At 34.5% G+C, this 25,086-nt stretch overlaps 2 protein-coding genes across 4 annotated transcripts in view; one reads left to right on the top strand and one right to left on the bottom strand.

Annotated features, from left to right (window-relative positions):
- The window catches only part of LOC149787413 (GPI-anchor transamidase component PIGT-like), a 40,159-nt gene extending 31,177 nt beyond the window's left edge, over positions 1-8,982 (bottom strand). Inside the window, exons 1-3 of the mRNA XM_089978024.1 lie at positions 8,773-8,982; positions 1,807-1,984; positions 656-893 (exon numbers count right to left, since the gene is read on the bottom strand). Coding sequence (XP_089834150.1) covers positions 656-893; positions 1,807-1,984; positions 8,773-8,974 — 618 coding nt within the window. The 5' untranslated portion in view covers positions 8,975-8,982. The remainder of the gene's footprint in view (positions 1-655; positions 894-1,806; positions 1,985-8,772) is intronic.
- A 177-nt stretch (positions 8,983-9,159) lies between these two features.
- LOC149787412 (protein Jumonji-like) overlaps positions 9,160-25,086 on the top strand; it is an 88,256-nt gene continuing 72,329 nt past the window's right edge. For 2 of the 3 annotated variants that reach the window (XM_089978023.1, XM_089978020.1), the window contains exons 1-2: positions 9,160-9,268; positions 16,016-16,132. In XM_089978023.1, coding sequence (XP_089834149.1) covers positions 16,025-16,132 — 108 coding nt within the window. In that variant the 5' untranslated portion in view covers positions 9,160-9,268; positions 16,016-16,024. The remainder of the gene's footprint in view (positions 9,269-16,015; positions 16,133-25,086) is intronic. The other variant, XM_089978021.1, reaches the window with a different exon arrangement.

Raw genomic sequence — 25,086 nt, 5'->3', positions numbered from 1 at the left:
CAAATTCTGACCCAGAGTATGGAATTTTTCTATCCATCAGTGTGGACTATCATCACAGTAGACAAGTAGGTGATGAAAGATGGCATCTATGTAGTGAACATACACAGAAATGTGATAAAACAAAAGCCCATAAACATCAGGCTTAATTTTAATAAAAGTTATAAATATGTCACACAGTATTTTTAATTGTTTACCAGCTCTACTTGACATTACATAACACACCAAACTTGATACTACAAGACATAAGAATCTATAAGATTTTTCTAGTTAGGATTGTGTACTTTGTGGAAAACTTGTGTAAATCCAAAAAGCTTAAAATTTTTTATTCAGACATACATGGTACTCATTTTCCGTCAATCTTAATTCTTCACATTATATATAACATAGCCATCAAAATAAAATTAACATCCTTGTCCAAAAATGTGAAGACAGTCAATTTTCAAGCTAAAATTAACGTGAAAGATTGGAAGCACATTTTTCTGCATTTGCTCTTGTGTAAACCATATATGCTGGTGCAAAATTCAATTATGTGCTCTGACTCTATAAGAAACGTACAAACACCATGATTCAACTCCAAAACATTCCCAAAAATTAAATTAAAGCATTTCTTTCAGCATGTTCTATAAATATATCAAACCTGACAGTGATACCTTACCTTTGATGCACAGGGCAGCAGTTTCTTCCAAGGTGTTAAGTTTTCAGTACAGACAATTTCTTTTGGCAGGGCAGAGTATCGCATGAACCTAGAGTCAAAGCTGTAGTACTCCGATGCAAGGCCCATAGGTCGGAAACTCCATCGTGGCAAAACTGTAGATTTGCCATCCATAAAATTGAGGGAGGCACAAAAGAGTCCCGATAAGGCATTCACCAAATCTGACCATGTTTTGTCAATGCTAAAAAAGTACACAAATAATTTTAAAAAAATAAAATAGATGTCTTCAATAATAATTATCTGGTTATGATATGCAATGAATTTTTTCCACTATCTTGCAAATCATGGAGTCCTGAGTGAAGAAAGACATAAATATCTTTAAGCTTTTGAACAAAAATGCAAATATTTCTGTTTACAGAGATGGAAACCAGACAAGTGTAGTCTCCTCTTTGAGAGGGGTACTGGTGCAAACTCCCACCATTCATTAGCTGATAACTGAGTGGAAGCGCACACTCTTCTGGGGATGTTAGAGCTTGGGAAGGAATTCCCATCAGGTAAGTATTATCAAACAAGGTTTAGCACTTTAAGTTTTTAAGCAAAAAAGACTTTGCTAACATCTTTTTTGCTTGGGAAGACTGAAATTTTGAGGTAGTAGATGGACTCAAGATATGATTGGGACAAATATCTAGCAAACGAAAATATGGTTGAGGTAAATAAATATCAAATTTCTGTAAAAGATACTCTCTATGCAGACTTGATAAAAATTTTATTTGTAGCATTTTCAATATACAACCTTTTCATACTACCATATTTGTTTTATCTTCGGCAATATTTTTTGTAAAATTAAATTGAATTAACAAGCATGGTCACAGGAAGACAATTTCCTTCTTCATATATGAGACTTTTCTTTTTCAAGTTGATGACCATGAAAATATTGTAAGCATCTTCAACTTGCAGAATTTGTAACACACTATTTAAAACCAGTAATAGTCTCTGTATAAAATAGACGTACAGACATTGAAGAGTACCACAAAGTAAACAACGGAACAAAGATGATGAAGTCTTTACAGTCAATTAGTTTATAAATTATAGTTTCTAAAGATAGTGAAGTCTTTGTATGAAATGATTAAATAATACAATTTTGAACAACTTACTTTGATGCTGTTGGCAAAAACCACACCCAGAGTTCCACCCCAGGGGGTGCATCTTCTGGGGGATAACCCCACTTTTCATACCTCCACAACCCCTGAGTTAGTGAGAGATGAAGTTCTTGCACTTGGTATTTTACTAACACATCACCCAGTGCCTTAGGAAATAGCCTGTAATGTGTAACTGAAAAGAAAAAAAAATATACAGAATTACAAGACAGAAAATAAAACTTACAACAGTATAGCTCTCATGGCCAATGAAACCTGATCATTAAAACAGAATTTATTTAAGACAGAATTTGATATTTTTTATATTAAGTAATACGTTTTCGTACCTAGTTAATACGTCCCTTAAAATAACTGACTTCAAGGTACAGTATTCCCTCATTATAAAGCTGTCTATGAGACGCCATAGAGTACACTCCCTCATTGTGAGACAACCTTACAGTGAGTACATGATACTACTTAATGAAATGGGATCACTACCATACCAACCTTATTACAAAAACTGTTATAATATAGGGCCTTATAATGAGGTAGTGTCGGAATAGTTAAATACACTAATATTTGTTTTATGTCAGTCAATTACAATCTGTACAAGGCAAATACTAATTCTGGAAGTAAAAAGGTCACAGTGTTAAACAATGCAATCATATTATAACAAAATAAAGATCAATGTTATGTCAATCCTTTGTAAAATCCATTTCATTTTATTGACATAATTTTTAAAATTTAAATGAGTTTTATAAGGAGACAATCTGTACAAGCATTACTAATCTCTAAAAGTAACATTACATTGTTAAAGCTAAACATGTTAGAAGACTCTGCAGTAATTCAATATACAATGTGAAATGGAGATTATAATTTCTACAGTGGATGGAGTAAAACTGGACCAATAAAGAATACAGATCACTTGGTGAGCTTAACTAACTGCTAATTATTTATTTTAAGATAAGATGGAAAAAAACAATTCCTACAATAGTGATATTTATGATGTTTTTACTATCATAATATACTGCCCTAAATATCATTTATCTACATTTTGTTTTTATATTTGACTAGAAAATTTATATTACCATCTGAAACATTACTGAAGGAATTTTGTGGCAATTTCCGTTAAAAAACATTTTTCAATATTGTTTCAAATATTGCCTGCAGCATGATACTGAAGGGAGATAACAAATACCTGGTCCAATCATTTATATACATTTGTATCCCTTCACACAGAAAAGTACAATGCTTGGTTAGCAATTTTAGTAAAACTATAAAGTTTGCTGCTACTATTCACAGTGCAAACTATCTGGTAAAAACAAGTGAGCCATTAAACACTGAAGGACTGATATCCTTCAGAGCCCAAAACATGCTGTAGAGATGTTATTAAATGTATGTGTCACTGGCAGCTTTACGTTTTTATGACCAAATGCACTCTAGTGTGGAATATTTTTATAAAAATATCTATGGCTGAAAGAAAAATATTTAGCAGTTACCAGTACCAGGTTTCTAACTAGGTGGGATGGGAGAATTTGAAAAATGTATCAATATCATAGTCAGCTGAAAAGATAAGTTGTGGGATTCAGGAAGGTTTGACAAATATGGGTAAAGGGTCTGCATCATGACAAATCTGGTTAAAGGGTCTGCATCATGACAAATCTGGGTAAAGGGTCTGCATCATGACAAATCTGGGTAAGGGGTCTGCATCATGACAAATCTGGTTAAAGGGTCTGCATCATGACAAATCTGGGTAAAGGGTCTGCATCATGACAAATCTGGGTAAGGGGTCTGCATCATGACAAATCTGGGTAAAGGGTCTGCATCATGACAAATCTGGGTAAAGAGTCTGCATCATGACAAATCTGGGTAAAGGGTCTGCATCATGACAAATCTGGGTAAGGGGTCTGCATCATGACAAATCTGGGTAAAGGGTCTGCATCATGACAAATCTGGGTAAAGAGTCTGCATCATGACAAATCTGGGTAAGGGGTCTGCATCATGACAAATCTGGGTAAAGGGTCTGCATCATGACAAATCTGGGTAAAGAGTCTGCATCATGACAAATCTGGGTAAAGGGTCTGCATCATGACAAATCTGGTTAAAGGGTCTGCATCATGACAAATCTGGTTAAAGGGTCTGCATCATGACAAATCTGGGTAAAGGGTCTGCATCATGACAAATCTGGTTAAAGGGTCTGCATCATGACAAATCTGGGTAACTGGTCATATTTAATGCTGGTTCAGCACTGTTTAGTTATGGTATGGTTTGTGGGTGAAGGGGGCTGTCCTTCATCTTGTAATGGTTAGCCAATCATATTCGGTATAAGGGAAGTGGGTATTAGTATATGATATAGTATTATATATAGATAGATATGAGAATAGAATTGTCAGGAACAGACAGAGACACATAGTATGGGAATTTTAATCCAAAGATAGACACAGGTGAGGGATAGAGAACAGACAGAATTAGGAAACACAAGATACAAGATGGGAACTTAACACAGAAACTTCCTTTGATTTTTATTCTGGTTACAGTGAGTAAAAACCTGTCATGAAAATCATTGATTATCATAAACAACATTTTCATCCACTGATGAAGGTTTATATATACTATAAATTGCCATTTAGGCTTGTTCAATTGCAATTCATAAGAAACATGTACTTGAATGAATTCTTTCATCCAATGCAATGGAATATCTGAACAAATAAAAGACATGATCCCACTGACAATGCTGACAATGCAATTCCAGCACTCCAGTTTGTAAACATCAACGTGAAAGAGACTTTCATTGAAAGAAGAATCTAGTTTGCTTTCTAAGATGTAGAGTAAATCAGTACGTCTATTGGCCAGAATTCCCTAGTTACACCCCCACTCAAATTAATGCCCCCTCACCTTTTTTCAGAAAAGAAAATTTAAAAGAAACTGTGTAAGTAAGACCTGTGCTTTTCATTACAGGGGTCTTGGGAGGTTCAGGTTAAGCATTATACTTTCCCTTTGATCGGATACCATGGGGAAATGGGTTGATCGATTGATAGTTTTAACTGTACTGATGTTTATGATGACTGATGACGCCCAGTTGACCTCTGTCTGCGTGGGTTCAAGTCTCAGGCATGGCTAAGTTGGTACGTGAGAAAGCTTGCCAGTAGCTTCTTGTGGGTTGGTGGTTCTTTCCGGGGTTTTCCAAGGTTCTTCCTCCACCAGTTATACTGGCCACCATGTATAGCCTATCTGGTGCTGAAAAATGGCATTAAACCTTACAACAACAACAACACCCAGTTGTACATGTGTGCATCAAAAGAACAACTTTAGTTTTCATTACTGTACTCTTAATAAATGTCCCCATTTGGAAAATGTAATGACCATGGGGGCATCAATTAGGGAATATACAGTATATTCACAAAGTCTTAAAAACTTATCTCATACAGTGTTTAAGTTAATACACAGAACTGTAATGTTTATGGGATGAATTTTAATTAACAATGCTATCTTCTTGTGTTGTATTTTTTGAAGAGTACAAATACATCAGCAAATAGAATTGCAAGATCAGAAGAAACAAACACTTACTGTACACTAAGTAGATGTGTGTGATTTGGATTTTTAACGTAGCTTTAACAATTTTTCAGTCATATCGCTACGATGCCTGCAGTGTGACAGCTTATAGTGATGTCTAGTACTGGGGCATCATGCTGCAGACATGTATCATGATGTCCCACCCAGTCACATTATCCTGACACCAGGCTGATCAGTCCTAACACTAACCTCTTAACACTGAGTGCCAAGTGAGGCAGCTGTATGTACCATTTTTGTAAGTCTTTGGTATGACTCGACCGGGAATCGAACCCACGACCTACTGCATCTGAGGCAGACACTCTAACCACTAGGCCACTGAAGTGGTCACTGTAGTCTAAGTCATCTTCCAAACACATCAAGGAAATCATAATTTAACAAACATAGAACAGAGATGTCCAAGTTTATGCAAATAAACTTATTATTTATGTTCAAAACTCTGTTTTTTTTAAAAATATTTGCCCTGTGAATGACAGGGGCACAAAGGTAGCCACCCTAATTCTGGTGCTGATGTTAATCAAAGATATTTTATCAAGCTTGTACATTCTCAAACCAAATCGGATATTTTATCAAGCTTGTACATTCTCAAACCAAATCGGATATTTTATCAAGCTAGTACATTCTCATACCAAATCGGATATTTTATCAAGCTAGTACATTCTCAAACCAAATCGGATATTTTATCAAGCTAGTACATTCTCAAACCAAATTGGATATTTTATCAGGCTAGTACATTCTCAAACCAAATTGGATATTTTATCAAGCTTGTATATTCTCAAACCAAATCGGATATTTTATCAAGCTAGTACATTCTCAAACCAAATCAGATGTAACAAAAATGTGATACATTCTGGTAGATCTGACCCAAATGAACCTAAATTTATTCCTGTCAACCACATTTTGAAATATTTTCTGAATGCTTTTCCCCCCGACAGCTTCCATCTGCTCCTGGCAGTAACCAGTTGATTTGGACCTTGGCTGATTCAGACCATATAAAATATTATCATGTTTTGTCCAAGATTTGAATGTGACATTTACAGTTTAAAATATATTTCTGTTTATCTTGCATCAGCAATTCAATAGGGAAATATTTTAAAGTAGCTCATTCACCTTTGTGCAGTAACATTATTATGTCTATATATATATTGGTCTGAGTATGTTAATGCGTCTGTTACATTGTTTTTGTCTACACATACTGGTCTGTGGGAGGTAATACCTTTGTTAGATTTAGGCAGATATTAGCTTTATACTGTGTATAAATAAATCTTTCATTCTCAAAACTGAAGTGGGATCCTGTACAATGTATGGTTCAGTTAGATACAAAATAACATTTCAATATATTATGTCTATATTATTCTAATTTTGTTGACCTAAAAAGAATATGAAATATATTCTAATATTCTTTGTTGAAAGAACTGTATGTTAATTTTTGTTCTCTTAATTCATAACGTATCATTTAATGCTCTTCAAATTACTTAACACTAAAAAACAATCATTTCAGTTAACTTGTTTTTGTCTATATATTCTGGTCTGAGTATATATAAAAGTAATTTTTAAATAGATTTATGAAGAATATTTTTTTACTTAAAAAACCTTGGTACAAAAACAACGACCACTGTGATTTTTATTAGCTGAATTTATAATATATTATTTAACTGTTTGAGCATTATTATTGAAAGTGTATACTGTACAAGAAGATAGATAATAAGAAGCATATTGTTAGTGATATTTAAAATAAATAAATAAACTAACATGGTCAATTGACATAACTTCAGTAGCTGCCTGGTGGAGGTCTGTTTCACAGCATAGAATTTCCAGTGTCATCAAGCATCCCTGGCACTTCCTCGTCTGTTAATGTTGGTATCTCCTGTGTTTATCTTCAGATGCCATCTTAACTTTAATCATCACTGTTTGTTTATTAATGTGTTTAATCATTGCATCCTTAACTGATTTAAATGCAAACACTAATAGTGAGATCATCTGACCAGGGTTTGGCAAAATCTGTTTCACCAACACCACTATAATTAAAGCACTCTCATATAATTTACCAATTTACTGAATTTAATACCATTCTATATATAGTGCTGACCTGAAATAACTTTGTGGTATTTTGGTACATGGAATTGTTTTATTATATTATATATGTATTTATCACATACATAAATTTTATTCAGAAATAATTATTAATTCATTCAAAAAGGCTTTAAATAAAATATTTTCAAATGTTTCAAAGGATAAAATGAATATAAGTTGGTTTACTATTTCTAGATTTTACTCTTTTTAAAAGATTATAGATAATTCACTGATAACAGTTTAGCACATTATACTATTGTTTTACTCATCAATGATTCTTTACACAAATAATTTTGGTAAATATAATGTGAAGAAAGCACGATATGTGTGAGAAATCAATAAATACATTGCATCAATTTATATGTATTACTCTGGGGTCAAGCTAGACTTAATTTAGGGAGAAGTGACTTCTCCTTTTGGACAGAACTGGGAAAAGTGAGAGCTGAACAGGGAGAAGTGGGAGCAAGTGAGACATGCAATATATACAGATATCTATCTATCTATATCTATCTATATATATATATATATATATATATATATATATATATATATATATATATATATAAACAATACAAATCATATGGCAAATAACACTCCTTTCCAGTGAACTGGATCCAGCAAGAGATCATGTGTGTCAGGGATTGATTAAGATAAATGCAATAAACAGACAACGAACAATGTGAAACTAGTATCTAGCTAGCCTGAGCGCTTTCGACCCTTTAAAGAGTCTTTCTCTAAGGCAAATACAAAACATAAACAAAAATATCAAATAAAACAGAAAACATATTGTTTTGTTCAAGAAACATATCGCCTCATGAAGAGTTAGAGTTTATCTTAACCATACTTCGGCATACCTTGACTATCGTCACATTGCAACAAATTCAAATGTATGTCAACGGAACATGAAAATGCGTCCATTTGCTTCTATAGTGTCATATTTTCATTCCACCAGGATAAAGACAGCACAGTAAGTATATTAATTACACATAAATTAGTGGAATAGTGTCAATATATGATGCCAAATGTGTGAGATATTCCTGAAACTTTGACTATTCGTTCCGATGTCAACGGCATCGGAACACGTTATACAAGGCCGTTATTTGGATAGTAAGACATAGCACTAAAACCAAACCAACATGTGCTATGTCTTATATTGTAGGACTACATTGAAGTGTATGAAACTCATACCCAACCCGTCTCTCTCTCTCTCTCTCTCTCTCCCTCTCTCCATTTATTGCTTTTATTGTAGATTGAGAGGACTGCATAGGATCTTACAAATGCCACGGTAAAATGGAGGAAATTTTTTTTTATATAGATAACCTCTACTGTATTTCCCCTTACATGAGTCCGGTTCAGCGGTCGAAGCATTCCAGAGCGTGGTAAATTGGAAATGGAAAAGAACTTGACCAGAATCAAATGGCTTTACAAATAGCTCTTCGTTGAATGTATCATCTGGCAAGGCAAAAACATTTAAAAACGACCAAATGATTGCAAAACACAACAAGAATCTTGTCCGATTCCAGGTCCCAATGGAAGCAGCCATATTGATTTTTGTAGGACCGCGGTAAAGAATGTTAGAGTTTTTCTTGGTTCTTATTTAAATGCTGTCAATAAATAACATTTTATTATTTATAATATTTATATTTAGTAAATATAGAATATTATGAACATTTAGACTTCTCCTTATTTATATTAGTTATAGAATTATTTTTGGATTATTCGGTCCGTAGCATACAAACATGCATGCGTAAGGGATGCAACAAAGGACTGCTGCAGTACGAGAAACAATTAGAGAGCTTTTAATATAACAGTCTTTAATTTGCATTGTATTCCAATGGTACACTTTTTCATATTGCTAATTTAAAAAATATATGTATTCATTTTTCAATATTCATTGTTTATAGCGGTTGTGTTGTTGCCCTAGATCATAAATTTAAAGACTTCCTTTATAAAAGAAACAAAACTATCATCGTCCTAGTCCAACAATGTAAGGCATAGCACATGTTGGTTTTGTTTTAGTGCTGCTATAACCCCATCACCCCCCAGAACAAAAATATCGGGTGATGTGTCTTACGTTGTAGGACTGTCCTTGTCCTAAAGGGAAACGTACCGGCAGTGAAAAATAAATAACAAACGGAAACAGAGGTTCTCGACGCGAGCTTGATGTTAAGAAAGATAACAATCATCTAAAGGATAAAAATCATACAGAGTGACAAAAATACCTCAGATTACCCCGATGACCCGTTCTGACATAGGACTCTGTCATAATATATATTATGATAGAGAGGGTCCTATGTCAGAACGGGTCATCTGTGAATGGAAACAGAGTAGAAATTAAAGTTTATATTTTTTATTTTTTTAAATTAGATGTACATAACTACGTCAACAGCATGATCACGAATAAAATGTAAGGCGTTCATGATATGGTGCATCACATCCAATACGGGGTGGCCGTCTTACATTGCAGGACTAATCAGCTGCCAGGAAAATGAATTCCCAGGTGATCCCTTGCACTTTGGAGTGATGCCATTTTGTAGAAACAGTGAAACACTGAAAAAATAAATTCTGCATTGTTTTACATCACTGTGCATAGCCTCTCGATTCTATCAGTAACAAGCGGTAAACTTATAACATCTTCATCTGCTTCCAACTAAGACAAGGTAACTAATTCTTGCAGTTAAAAATCCCACCCGTCGATGGCTTGGTGCTAATTGTTTTATACTATTAGTTCATTTAGTCACTTATAACTTCCAAACTTTTCACAGTGTAAGATTCAGATTCAAGTGCCTTACTGATGTGTAATGCAGTTTTTATTTGAAATTTCTCCATTGTTTTGTGTGTTCTCTACTTTAACACTTGTTTGGTGGAGAAAACTTCCAGTCTGTTTTGGAGTGAATGCAACTATAGGGGCATCTAAACTGAATACCCACAAGAAAGCAATTTAATATCATTTATTTTATTTTAGTAACATAAAATATAAAATGTTTTCAGCTAATCCTTTCATTTACTATATTGTCAACTCTCTGGTGGCCTAAGTGGTTCTAGCATCCACCTTGGATGTGGGAGGTTGAGGGTTCAAACCCTGACAGAGTCATACCAAAGACTTATAAAAATGGTACTTGCAGCTGCCTCTCTTTAGCACTCAACATTATGAGGTTAGTGTTAGGACAGGTCAGACTGATGTCAGGATAATGTGACTGGGTGGGACATGATGCTATGTATTTGCAGCATGATGCTCCAGTGCTAGACATCACTATAAACTGCCACACTGCAGACATCATAGCGATATGACTTAAAAATTCTTTAACCTATGTTAAAATCTAAATTACAGACACATATATACTACACACACACACACGTTTACTATGATATTGTATGCATATACGTTGAGGTCATGACACTTAAGTCATTTTTAGAAAAAGAGATGTCACTGAAGTATACTTGTTCCAGGCGCCTTCACTCTTGGGGCAAGGAACTTCAATTGCCTTGGTTGAACATTTTGATAAATGTTACCAGTTAGGTATGATAGTACTAGACTTGGACATTATGCCCTAGATGTTTTTGAAGAATAAATTAATTTGTTCATGAATTGAAAATAAAACTATACAGGACAGACTGTTTTGTTTCTTTTTGAGAACAATGCTAGGTGGTAAATATGTCAAAATCTGTTTGGGTCAAAGTATCTTCAAGGGTACACTTAAGTACAATATCTAGTGTGGTTTTCTCAATGCACATAATGCACATCATGATTAAAACTGATAAAGAAATTTTCCTTTTGGCAAACCAATTCAAGAATGGCACTGATACCAGGATGATTCCAAACAACATTAATAGACTTGGACAGTGGGCATGAAAATTAAACATTTGATTTCATCCTAATAATGCAAATGGCATGATAGAAATCCCATAATGCAAATGTCATGATAGAAATCCCATAATGCAGAAGGCACAATAGAAATCCCACAAATGCAATGTCATAATCTCTATAATGAACTTCTTAGGAAATTCTCTATCAAATAAAATATTTTCAAGTCACAGTTAGTTGTGATGTCATATGGGTCCTTGAATTTCAAGAATTATGCACAAAGCAAGTCGAAGTTTAGGCCTATCAACATATAACATAAACCATGTCACAAAATGCAAACAAATTGCTTTCAGGGGTTTAGTTAGACTAATTTTAGTATCCATTTGTACAGTTTTGGAATTCCCTCCCCAGGTTTTAAAGGATTTAATTGAAAAAATAAAAACATTTGAGGTTTGGTTGTATCCAGTTATGACTATATCCCATTATATATTATCTCATTATTGAATAAGTTGATCTACCATGATGCCTGTCACATCAGTTTTTCAAAGTGTTTAGTAGTTAGTGTTCACTTTGTTATGATACAGTGCATATTTAGGTGATTAATGTCCAATTTTATTTGTCTTATAAAACAAGCAACTGTAACCTACATATAATACAGCCCACCATCCACATATTGAATATCATTTAAACATTGTGACATTCTGAAGTCAATATGTAGATTCAAAATAATCTTCAAATTTAGCAGTACATGCTATGTGTCTTAAAGTATGCTAGTAATAGTAACAAATGGTGTGGACCACTTATGACAAATCCAATGTAGCTAGTGGGATCAACTTAACTGAGCATCTCAGAAATGCATAGGCACCTATATACATGAGTGATATCTTTCATTATTGAAATCCAAGGAAAATCTTGTACAAAGCGTGAATAGACATAATTTTCGTTGGTGTAATCAATGGTCTAAATTTCATTTATGACGTAAGGAAATAAATTTTAATAGGAATTTTTTAGAGTGATAACAGGTTGAGCGAATCCCATGGCCTGACATCCCAGACTATTTTCTGATATGGAAACGTATTGTGTACTTATGGTCAATAACTGTGTTGAACTTTGTGCTAACAGATTCTTGGCAGGAGAATTTGTTCTGTTGGTCGATAAATATAAAGAAGTTATGGAAAGCCTGAATTCCAGTAACTTTCCATTCTTGCTGATAGTATCAACTTGTGTTTTTGAAAAATTGATTGGGTTAAGAAATGAATATGTTGCACATTATTTTGTTTGTTCATTCTATGGATTAAAGCACATAGTCTCCTCTGATCTTGATTAAAGCACATAGTCTGCTCTGATCTTGACAGTTGATGTTAATTTTGGGACAAGTCAAAATGTAGATGAGACAACTGAATGTTTTAAACCACTTGTCCTGGACAAGTAGATTTTTTTAAAAGTTGCTTAACCCTGGATTATTAATCTTACTGTATAACATTTGATATCCACTGTCAAAATTTGATTGGCAATGAAACATAGATAGGGGTATATATGAAAACCAGGTTCCCTGAATGATTAATCATGAACTGGATTTTTGAAATGCAGACTTGGATTAAAAGAAAACAATACTCACTTTAAATTCATTGAAGAATATCTTGTTTTGCCTCAATGTAATAATTTGATAAGTTTGAAAACTTGGTGACATTGAATTGAAAAATGCATAATTTTTATATTGTACATACATAATTAATCCTAATGTATTGTTCTTTTGTACTAGCATTTACCAATCTCATCTCCTTGGCCTCCTTAGTACATGAAACCTGCAGATAAAGAGCTTTTGTGTTTTAGAGTGGTTGAGTAGATAAGGTAATCAGCAGTTAAGAACCAATATTAGTTTGTTTTAATGGGAACAGCTGTATTTCTTTGAAGTCTGTATTTTTCTTCTTGATAAATCCTTCAATGATTATGCATGTATCATGAAAATTGAAAGTTGTATTGTACAGCTTGTGTGTATTTTCAGAACTCCACACAATGCAGTCCCTCCACACTAATGCTCCACAATGGAGCAATAAAATACATGTACTAACAAATCATCTTGGCTGGTGCATCAATAGCATCTCTATCGTGGAGAGGCTGATCAGCATTATTGATTGACATTTGAACAGCCAGTTAATGAAGACCACCCATGGAAAGACCAACACATCATGAGTAATTCACATTCAAATTATGGTGCAGTCAATAACAACGGTAGTTTTACTGATTGAAATTTGAATAGTTGATCGATGATGACCATCCATGGAAAGACCGAAATGTTGTACACGATTTACAATCAGATACCTTTTCAAGAATCAAGTGATCCTTATTTCCATTTTTAACAAATGTCTTGTTTATTCTGTACATTTAGAGAAGGTTGATAGACTTATTTTGCAATATGTTTACACTTCTCCTTTATTCAAAGAAATCTGACCCAACTTATGCACACTAATGTTTAGACACATTAAATTCCAATTGACAGCCACTTTTGTTAAAATAAAAACAAACAAACAAAAATGAGCAAATTCTGAATTTATAAATCATAAAGTTGCATACTTGTTAAATTTTAACTACATTCGTACTGCAAGGGACTGATCATCTTTCCGGCTGGGATACTTTTTTGTTATTAGATTCATCACAAATTTTATTCCAAATAAGAAAAGGTATGGTATGGTTCCTTTTTATAATTCAAATCTTAAGTTTTAATCACACCTCTATAATCCTGTGATTAGATATTAGAAGAAATAGTACAACGTATTACTGAGAACTTGTCAGGCCCCAACGTACAGTCACTCCTCACTTGAAATATAACTTTTTATTCTTGCGCATGTATATTGGGTATTATGCTTACTGTGAGTAAATAGAGGTATAGACTTTTGCTTTAGGGCCCTTTTGAGGAAAGTTGGGGCCCTTTTGAACTTGTGCCCCCTTCCACCCACACTTGACCTGATCTGGCCAAGCTTGGGCATGGGGTAACTATCAGAACATGTGCAGATCTGACATGTAAATTTGACACCTATCTTTTTATCAAACAAGAGAGAGAGAAATGAGGAATCAATCCCATGTCCTCCACTGAATCCATTCTACTATACCAGATACAGAAATTGGCTAAATGCTATTGAAAGAAATTGGTTTGCATGTTTTATTTTAATTTTAATTTTATTTTTTGTCTCAATAGCCAAATGATCCAATAGCCACAAACAGGAAACTGCACTAAAATAATTAAACATCTTAGATCTATATTACGAATAGGTTATTGATGCATCATTTACATATGACTGATTGCGTTTTTCTCTTTCTATCATGATAAAAATTTTGTTTTTATATTTTCCTTACAGGAACGATCAAATAATAGAACACATTGATACAACTATGCAGAATGCTTAATTTACTGAACATGTTTAAGATTTGGCAATGTTCCACATTGTTATTCATTTCAACAATATACTGAGGTCAGATTAATTTTAAACACTTACCAAACTTCTGCTGTTAATGATGGAACCATAATTTGAGCTTTAAACTACAAAGCACCAAGTCAGATGGCTTCATGTTAGAAAGGTACCTTTCCCATGCTGAAATTGGCATAGTTTTCTGATGCTAGTTTTATAACAGTGTTGACAATGGTCACTCTGTTTCTGTGGAACATCTGCTCAAGCTAGTTCTATTTTAGGGAGAGACCATTAGTTTCCAAAGGGTTATATCATATGAAACAATTTTATCTTGTAATGCATGAAAGCATTAAAAAACATGCTCCAGTCAACCTTAAATTAACTGATCAGTCCAATACAGTATAAATGCAGTCAGAATTGAAATTAAGTTCTTTGGTGTGTACGTGTATATTCAGCCTTTGGACTGGGTTGTTACTTTCAAGGACTATACAAGTGGTTTCCATTGAGGTATAAATTCAGTGGTTTTTTTATTTTATAAAACAGAAGTGGTTGTCATCAGGAATTTGAATGTACATACCTCAGAGGATTACTTTTTATGTTTAAACAGTAACATAACTTTGCTCCATTCAATAAAAGATCAAGGTATTATTTAGTCTGTGCATAAGTTTGTTAAGATTTCTTTGAATAAAGTATCATCTGCATGCAAAACGTGTTAATCAGCCTTTTATAAATGAAAAATGTATAGTAGTATTAGTGCAGTTTTCAAGGAATTGTGATTACATTAACATTATCTGTTACATACAGTGTGCATAATCATCTGATATCGATGTAGATAAATTGGCATATCTCTCTTACAACCTTTAGCAAGCATACTTGCAGAGGTCATACACAGTAAGCCACGTTCATTGATAGAGGCCACACCCATGCTGCGGTGGTCATCCTCAATAACTCGTTGAGAAAGTGTGGTGTGCAGAGCAATTTTCTATGAGGTGCTGCAGCAACTCCAACAGGACACGTGTACGGATGGTGGAGGATGTTTTTCCTCTTCACTCTCTCTCCACCACCACCGCATTGCGTTGTGTTCTGAAAATACATGTGATCTGTGCTCTATACATTATGTTATTGTAGTAAATCCTATCCAGGTAGGTTAGGTAAGATCTTATTTGGCCGCATGATGACATAAATGTAAGTGTGATTAATTGGGCAGGTGGTCATTGAAATGTCTGTTCTTATGGTTAGTTGATAATGTCACCTGTTGCCAAAGTGTCAGTTGAGGAATCAGTTGTTTGGAGAAAAAAATTATCTGCTCATTACGAGATATTTACATGTATTGAAACCTCAATAAGAAGATTAAGATATTTTTTCCTTTCAGGAGTGAACGATGGTTGGGAAAAAATCCATGCCGTCATGCAGTGATTTACCTAAGAGAGTTATTCCTGAACTAGCTTTGGCCAACAGACCCAAGCGCAACATCTCTCCGAAGAACTTGGTGTGTTGATTAATGAACATGTGTATAATTGCACCTTATCCACTCTAAAACAAAAATGTCTTTGTGTTACAAATTTATGAAAAAAATGTTGCATCATCTCATTTTTCAGTGGAGAATGAGTGAAATTGGAACCTTCTGTCATGGCTATATGTCCAAGTGTACAGACTTTTCAAATGATGGAGAGAAAGTTGCAGCTGATCTTGCTAAACTCAACAGCATGGTCTCGAGCGGTTTACCAGATAAAACATTTCAGTTAAAATTTAGATTGGTTCTTCTTCTGTGCTGGTTACAAAAAGGGTAATTTGACCTCCAAGTATAAATATTTTTTTTGTTTAAAATTTGATCCAGTATGCATTAAATGAAATGAACATACCATTAAAAAAACTAATTGATATTACGTAACAGTTAAAATATAAATTCGTGTTGCAGTCCCAACTGTTACTGTACCACAAATGCTCTTATAGGGTAGACATAGTGATTTCAAACACAAGACAAAATAGTCATATATGATGTAATATAATGAGATGATCATGCAGAACATAAAGTTTCTAATAGTAACTCTCCATAATACCAGATGCAAAGCTTTATATGCATGGGTAAAGAAATTTAAAAAATCAAGTTGTCCAGGGACAGGTAAATTAACCAGTTTATTTTTCTGTATACAAGACCCATGTGTCCAAACTTATTTTTGGACTTTTATAGTCAGGGTCTGCAGATCTAACAAGAATGCATTGTTGGTCTATAACTGTTGAATCAGTACTAGCATCTGAAAGGATGAATGTGAATTTAGCTCTGGATATTTTATCCTTGAAGATTTTACAGTAGGACGTCATATATACTGTTGACGAAATCTGTTGATGTGATCATTTCTAAGTTCAACACCATGTTTAATTCAGAGTCTGAAAATGACTTTCTCTGCTTTGCTATGGCATTTGTTGTGTTAAACAGCTACTTGTAACGCTTGGTTTGGCTCACATTGTATTTATTGATCAGTATGTTTTAATCACCCTCAACTTCTTTTTTCTCAGATTTGAGCTTTTTTGTTTTATAATTTAATTGACATGTGATATGCTTTGTTACTGTATACCCTGTCATAGCCAAGTTTGCGTTTTGCTTGTTTTGTTGGCTTTTCATTGAACTTTTTACTATGCAGCCAAAGCTTTACAAGAAAATGATATATACAGATGCATTCCTGGGAATATTGAATTGTAGTCTTGTATAATGGTTTCTTCTTTAAATACGTTACCCAGCGATATTACCTTAAGAGAACTACTGCTACCTTGCAAATCTAGCCCTCCCAGGTACTACTTTTAGCTAAAGGGAGCTAAAAGTTGTCTGCCGATCTTTGTGGTGGTCAGGTGGAGTGATCTCCCCTTATGTATAAGAATTAGCGGCAAAGTCTAAAATCCTCTCAGTTACTTCTGCTTGTTCCAAGAAACATGCTTTCATCAAGAGAGACCTCGGAAAAACCAGAATCTACATTGAGGATGTGCCATTACAAGCTGGAGTTTTTTTCTTCCTATCCCAACAAAGTACTGCCTTTACAATTTGCTAAAACTTTGTTGTCATCACACATTTAGATACATGCATGGGGAGCCTAAGTCTGTGGTGCTTATAACAAACCTAATATATGTGTAATTCCATTACTAACAGGTACTTTACTGAGTTTCTGTTCCAAGGCATTTATAGCATCTGACTGCCAATTTCATTGATTTTCCTTGTCTGTTGGCCTTTTTTCTATAGGTGATTGCCTCATGGTGGATATTGTTGCACCTACTTTGTAAATTTCTGTATTGCTTAACAAGTAAAGATAAGCTTTCTATACATTGTTTACTCAGTCGTCTCTTGCTTATGTGTGTTTCCATAGGCGACACTTGAGTGATGTTTTTCTGCATAAGCATTCCATCATATTTAAAGAGCACTTAGTCACTTACTTACCCAATGATAAAACACATATACCTTCACGGTCTCCTAACAGTTGCATCCATAGAGACCATGCCTTCTGCTCCAGTAATAACTGAGAGGTTCTTAGATTTTACTCACAGTTGTTATACCTAAGGGGAGGTCATGCCATATAGGTCGGCAGACAACTTTTAGCTAAAATTAGTATCCGGGATGGCTGGATTTGCAATGTAGAAGTACTTTTCCTAAGGTATTATGATTGGGTAATTATTCTCGAAAAAAACATATTTTACTAGGAAAAATTGGTCTCAAGGAGTCCAGTGATTGGGTTAGAGCAACAGATTCATCCAGCCATTGAAATTCATCCTGATGTAACCATCAGAAGATATTGCCTAAACCAGTAGAATAGGCTTAATACATTCTTGTGCATGTCATTAGAAGTAATTCTTTAGGCAGGTGCCACCAATGTTTTACCAAACAAGAAGCTTTGTCTTCTGTTTGCTTGTCAATCTACTTATTATATCTAGATCTTGTTTTCAGTCTGATTGCTTCATTATTGCTGCTGAAATTACAGCCATACTCAATCAGATTACAACTGAAATTACAGCCATACAACTGAGAATCTTTGAGCTACATCAAGTCCTTTAAAAAAATCAAATTTCATCATGTTTTCAGATCCTTCTCAAAACCTTAAATTTGACAACCAGTTAATATGAAAGTCATACAGAAGCATGATTTGCACATAAAACCAGGAAGAATTTTTTTGTGCTGTTGGCTGCTTAGTAATAAATCATCATGTTCTTCGTATAACATGTGGGACAAAAAAAAAACTCCTCAAAGGAATTTGAAATCATACTCCCACTGGAGACTGGCATCCCACATATACAATATTTTACCGAGATCACATATTTTGTTGTAAGGAAAACACATACTTGCCCTACGTACATCTCAGGAAGGATGAACTTTAACTAGAGTGCACACCTTGCCAATATCCTGACAATATAACACATTCTTAACTTCCATTGTGTGAGACAGAAATATTTAGATTTTGATGATGAAACACTAGACAATATTAGAACAAGCCTTTTAAAGTAGTGCAGTTTATATATTTAATTGATTAAATATAGTTTAAGTAATACACAGTGCATCCTTCTCTGGCCCCTTGTTCTGCTCCTCTTTGTCTACTATGGTTTCTCAGCCCAGATATGATGTCATTGCAGTCAGTATATGTTAATAAACTAGCAACTTAATTTAGATATGTTGTCATGTTGAACCAATCAGATGACTGATTTGGAGCATGTGATCAAACATTGTGTCAGTTGGTTGGGCATTCATACATCAACTTGGATGCCTGTAGAGATGTGTGCTTTTCAGTGTAGATGCTGCATTTAACTTAAAATTATATGCAGAAAGAACCACCTACCACCCCTCCTTCCATCTTGTCATTTATTTGGGACATCTCTTGCATAGCATACCATTCCCGTTGTTTTTTTGGAGGCCATTACCAAGTTTCATGCAATCGCAACTTTTCTTTTGTACCCCAATTTATGTCTGTACTTAAATCTACTCAGCTATTATGCCTATATATACACTTCATACCCGCTTCCTACGGTGCATGTATGGAGTATCGGCTGATGTTTGTTATAGCATCCTTAGGATCAGACTTGTAGAGTTTTGTCATTGTCCCTATATACCTCGTATTCCTATAGAAAGAATTTAGAGCTAGGCTGGTGCAGTGTGCTATGACAGGATTTGCCAGCGTTATGCCAGAGATTATATTATATGTACAATAAAGTGTATATTGAACCTATGTATTATGTTTTATTTAATGTAAAAGTAATTTGATCCTTGACTGAAAGGTTTTTATGCTTTGTACCTTTATCTTTTATTTTATTTACCATTTTTGGAATGTAAGTATTTTTACCCTTTTATCTTTTATTGTTTTATAACACCTTTGATCTGTGCATGAAAAATTTGTTCTTTTGTGACAGTTGGTCTTCCAGATCAGTAATTTATCAAATCGGGTTGAACTGTATAAACATAATGGCAATTAGTGGTCATTTGTCTCTTGGTTGGATGTTGTCACAGGAAATGTTATTTGGAAAACCTCTAGTCCTATCATTAATTGATTCGGATGTTACCTACACTAATAGTTATTTATCTGATTTGTGCAAATCATATAAAATAAAATATTTGGATTAAACTACAGCTGCGAGTTATATTTTGCTGACATTAATAATAAAATTTGTGATATTGTTTTAATAGCAGTAGTACATGACCTACTAAATTGATACATATTTTTCCCCAGTCCAAGGAGATTAGGCCCTCCTCCAAGTAGTAATTAAAAGGCTAAGACAAAAATAACATGACCCAATTTTTGTACATTAGTGCACTTCATACAATTGCAGTATTTGCTTTCTTTTCCTTGCATTTATATACTTCTACACCTGTCTCACTTCATCATTCATCTTCCTTTATTTTCACTGTCACTTGTATCCTTCTATGTGTTATATTTATTATTATTTTCTCCCCAGTCTTTTCCTTATTTTTTTGTCTCTGTCCTGTTTAGTTGAATTTGAGTTTAGAGTTCTGTGCTGGCAAAGTGGTGATTCTTGTTTTTCATTTCCCTCTATGTATTAGGGTAAGTATTTCCTACCCAGTTGTTTGTTTTGGTTCATTGCATTCTTTCTTGTAAGTCTTTTCAGCATTCAGTAATGGCTCATGGTGTTGTTTAATGTAGCCATACATAGGCCACTAGGGACAATCTCTCCCCCCCCCCCCACGTGGTTTATGTGTGCATGCACAGACAGTTATTCTATTTATTCTTGTCTTTGAGGTGTCAGACATAGTAGAAGGTCACAGTGCCTATACGACTTAGAAGAAGGGACCTGCTTCTTTCACATCTTTGGAAGACTCTTTCATTCACAGGAGTTTATGGCACTTTTTAGTTTAAGGATGTTGCTAGCTTCTGTGAGAGAGGTATTTGCATATATCACCATTTCCACTAGGGGTGGATGACTAAGACTTGATAGGAAGTTACTGCCACCCAGTAGTAAGTCCCACCTTCCAAATGCAAGAAAAGTACTTTTGTCTTCTTTCTCTAGTTGACTTAGGTTCAAGTCAAGGCCATCTCATTTATTGGAGTCAAGATCCCAAACTGTGACTCCCCAATAAGGTCAACATTATCTGACCGATCATTGCCTTGGCATGAGTTACTGGTAACTGAGTAGTCTGTCAGGTGACTGTTACTGAGGATCTGTCACCAGTCACTGGTTAATGTGTCAAGTGACAGTCATACAAAGTTTTTCACAGTGCACCAACCACTGACTGCCATTCACCAGGCACATGACACTAGTGAGAAATGTGTTGAGTGACAGTCATAGAAGATCTGTCACAGGGTGTTTTACTTTACTTACATTGACACCATATAACCGTTTTTGCTGCAACAAAATTAAATCAAAACTAAACCAAACTGTTTTAAGTCTCATCACTCTTGGGTTGGTTGTTGTTGTTGTGGGGTTTAACGCCATTTTTCAGCACACGATAAGATATACATGGTGGCCAGTATTAATGGTGGAGGAAGAACCCGGGAAAACCCCGGAAAGAACCACCGACCAATGAGAAACTACTGGCAAGCTTTCTCACATACCCACATTGGCTGAATCCGAGACTCGAACCCACACAGAGGTTAGATGGCAGTGATCCATAATGGAGAGTGCTTCAGACCACTTGGCCACTCGGGACCCACTCTTGGGTTGATTAGTAAATTAACTTTTTTGTTCTCTGCAAGTGTTCATCAGAAGTTAGGGATCTGATTAGTTATACAAATATGGCACAGGGCCAATTCCAAGAGGGTTACAATCTGATTATGGTAGTTATGAAAATATGGCACAGGCCAATTCCAAGAGGGTTGGGAAACAGCTCATGGATTAGTGCTGACTATGCATGCATTTTCCTTTGGCAGAGTGTTGACACAGATAAATTAAATTTTGCATGCAATGCAATTTTACATTTGTTAGTAGGGTCAGGATCATTACAAAGACATGACTCTTTGGGTTCTATCCCCACAAGCTCACCATAAAGTGTGTATCATCAAAAGTTGTGATAAACAAAATACCTGATTTTGCTATTTGCATTTGGCTATGGCTTGTATTTCAGTTAATATTTGAATATTTGTTATGACATTGGATTGAAATATTTACCACTAACAGTTGGTTGCATGGACAGTTTTAACATTTCTATCAACATTGAGATCTACTGGTAAGCGATAGAAATAAACACTTAATGCTGTGTTAATTGATATGTTGGAATGTACCTGTCTTGTTCATTAAAACAAAAGGATTTGCATTTCTACCTCTTTATAATACTAATTGATACATACAACTGACCCATGTTGTAAAGTGAGGTCAAGGCCAAATACTAAAGGATGTTCCAGTAAGGACATATTCTAAGAGTGCATTAAATCACATGTACATGATATGAATTCACTTTATAAGTGGTTCTTATGAGCTAAGAACTAAGGAAGATGAACAAAAATTGGTAAACACTAATTAGTCAAGTTAATGGGATCCATCACCCTACCCATATTACAAAGAGGGGCAGTATAATATTGAGGTACTTTATAGTGAGGTGACACTGTTTATTCCAGTTTGTGTTCATGAAACAGTCAGTGTTATTGCTTATAATTAGTGATTACCAATCAAATACAAAGAATGTATGTTTTCACCCTGTGTTATTGCATATAATTAGTGATTACCAATCAAATACAAAGAATGGATGTTTTCACCCTGTGTTATTGCATATAATTAGTGATTACCAATCAAATACAAAGAATGGATGTTTTCACCCAGTGTTATTGGATGATCTCAAAACTGTAATGTATGAATTTGCACCACTTGCAAAGGACTATTGACTAGGGGCCATTTTCTGCCCCTGTTTCATGGGGGAAAAAATTCGTGTAAATATCACAACTCTGTGTCTCATTGTATTATTCGATGTATAAATCACCTTATTCTGTATGAAATATGCATATTAAAAAAAATTCATACCTAAACATGACCTTTGAACATGGGCTGGTATTGGAAATTGAAGAGAAAATGTTACATTGAGCAATTTGAAACTAGAAATAAGATATAATTGTGGGCTTGATCAGACAAGGTATTTTCACTGATTGATCTAATTTTTATTAAATTGTTTAGGTTCTCATATTAACTTAATTGTTCACGTTTGCACTAATCACTAAAAATAAAAAAATTCGTGAATTTTGCTATGTATCATAGTCGTTGTTTTCCCTGTTTCACCGTATCTGCCAATGTATCACTACGTGTGAGCAATTAGATCTGCATTTCTCGAGTGTGCTATATTAATTCCTTCATTATTATGTTAAAAAATTTCCCGGAATAATAACGATTCAGATATTTTAAAAACAATGTTTTCCATTCATTCGTCTCTTTCTTCATTCTTTCTAAATTGCATTGGGAACAAGATTTTCAAAGAGGCGATGAAGGGGCATTTGGAACTATATGTAAACAAAGACTGTGGAGTAAACATTAAATGTATTGTTACGTTGCCAATTTTTGTGTGCAAAAGCTTGATATAAATAATTGGGTAAGTACATATATATTATTTATTTTATAAATTAATAACTGGTTTTTCTTCATTTCCATTACGATACCGTTTGCTATGTTTAATTCACTATTACACTGCAATTCTGTGCATGTAATCTTTAAATGAATCTCAATTTTCTGATGGAAATAACATTTACAACCTGCTCATTTTTTTTAAAAATTGTGTTGACTGGGTCTTTCTTCATATAGCAACAATGTTAATTCTTTAAAACTAAAGCTTTAGCTGGGCAAACAACAAAGTATAGTCTGCAGTTATATAAATCTGCTTGGAAAAAAATGTGTCATCTGCATAATATACACACACCAAAACGCAAGTTTCCATAGCTCATATGGTATAGCGTTTGTTGCGCTATGTCGCTCGGTGGATTTTTAGGGTAATCAGGCCTGTTTCATCAAGCTGTGTGGATTTTTAGGGTTGTCAGGTCTATTTCATCAAGCCCAGTGGAATTTTGGGGTTGTCAGGCCTATTTTATCAAGCTCAGTGGAGTTTTAGGGTAATCAGGCCTATTTCATCAAGCTCTGTGGATTTTTAGGGTTATCAGGTCTATTTCATCAAGCTCAGTGGAGTTTTAGGGTAATCAGGCCTATTTTATCAAGCTCAGTGGAGTTTTAGGGTAATCAGGCCTATTTTATCAAGCTCAGTGGAGTTTTAGGGTTATCATGTCTATTTCATCAAGCCCAGTGGAATTTTGGGGTTATCAGGCCTATTTTATCAAGCTCAGTGGAGTTTTAGGGTAATCAGGCCTATTTTATCAAGCTCAGTGGAGTTTTAGGGTAATCAGGCCTATTTTATCAAGCTCAGTGGAGTTTTAGGGTAATCGGGCCTATTTTATCAAGCTCAGTGGAGTTTTAGGGTAATCAGGCATATTTTATCAAGCTCAGTGGAGTTGTAGGGTCGTCGGTCTATTTCATCAAGCTCAGTGGATTTTTATGGTAGTCAGGCTTATTTTATCAAGCTCAGTGGATTTTTAGGGTTATTGGGCCTATTTTATCAAGCTCAGTGGAGTTTTAGGGTTATTGGACCTATTTTATCAAGCTCAGTGGAGTTTTAGGGTTATTGGACCTATTTTATCAAGCTCAGTGGAGTTTTAGGGTTATTGGACCTATTTTATCAAGCCCAGTGGAGTTTTAGGGTTATTGGACCTATTTTATCAAGCTCTGTGGATTTTTAGGATAATCAGGCCTATTTTATCAAGCTCAGTGGAGTTTTAGGGTTATTGGACCTATTTTATCAAGCTCGGTGGATTTTTAGGGTAATCAGGCCTATTTTTTGTAACTTTAAGCATCATAAAGGTTTAGTATAAATTATATTTACTTACATTAACTTTAGAAACTTCAGAAGAAGGATCATTTTGAACTTTAGCATTTACCTGATTGAGAAGCTTTTTGTGGTCAGTGTTCTCTCAGAAATAATTTGTTATATTC

The sequence above is a fragment of the Sinohyriopsis cumingii genome, chromosome 12 (genome assembly GCF_028554795.1).
Source record: "Sinohyriopsis cumingii isolate HCF-2022 chromosome 12, ASM2855479v2, whole genome shotgun sequence".
In the NCBI taxonomy this organism is placed as follows: Eukaryota; Metazoa; Mollusca; class Bivalvia; order Unionida; family Unionidae; genus Sinohyriopsis; species Sinohyriopsis cumingii.
This window is presented reverse-complemented; position numbering and strand designations above follow the sequence as displayed.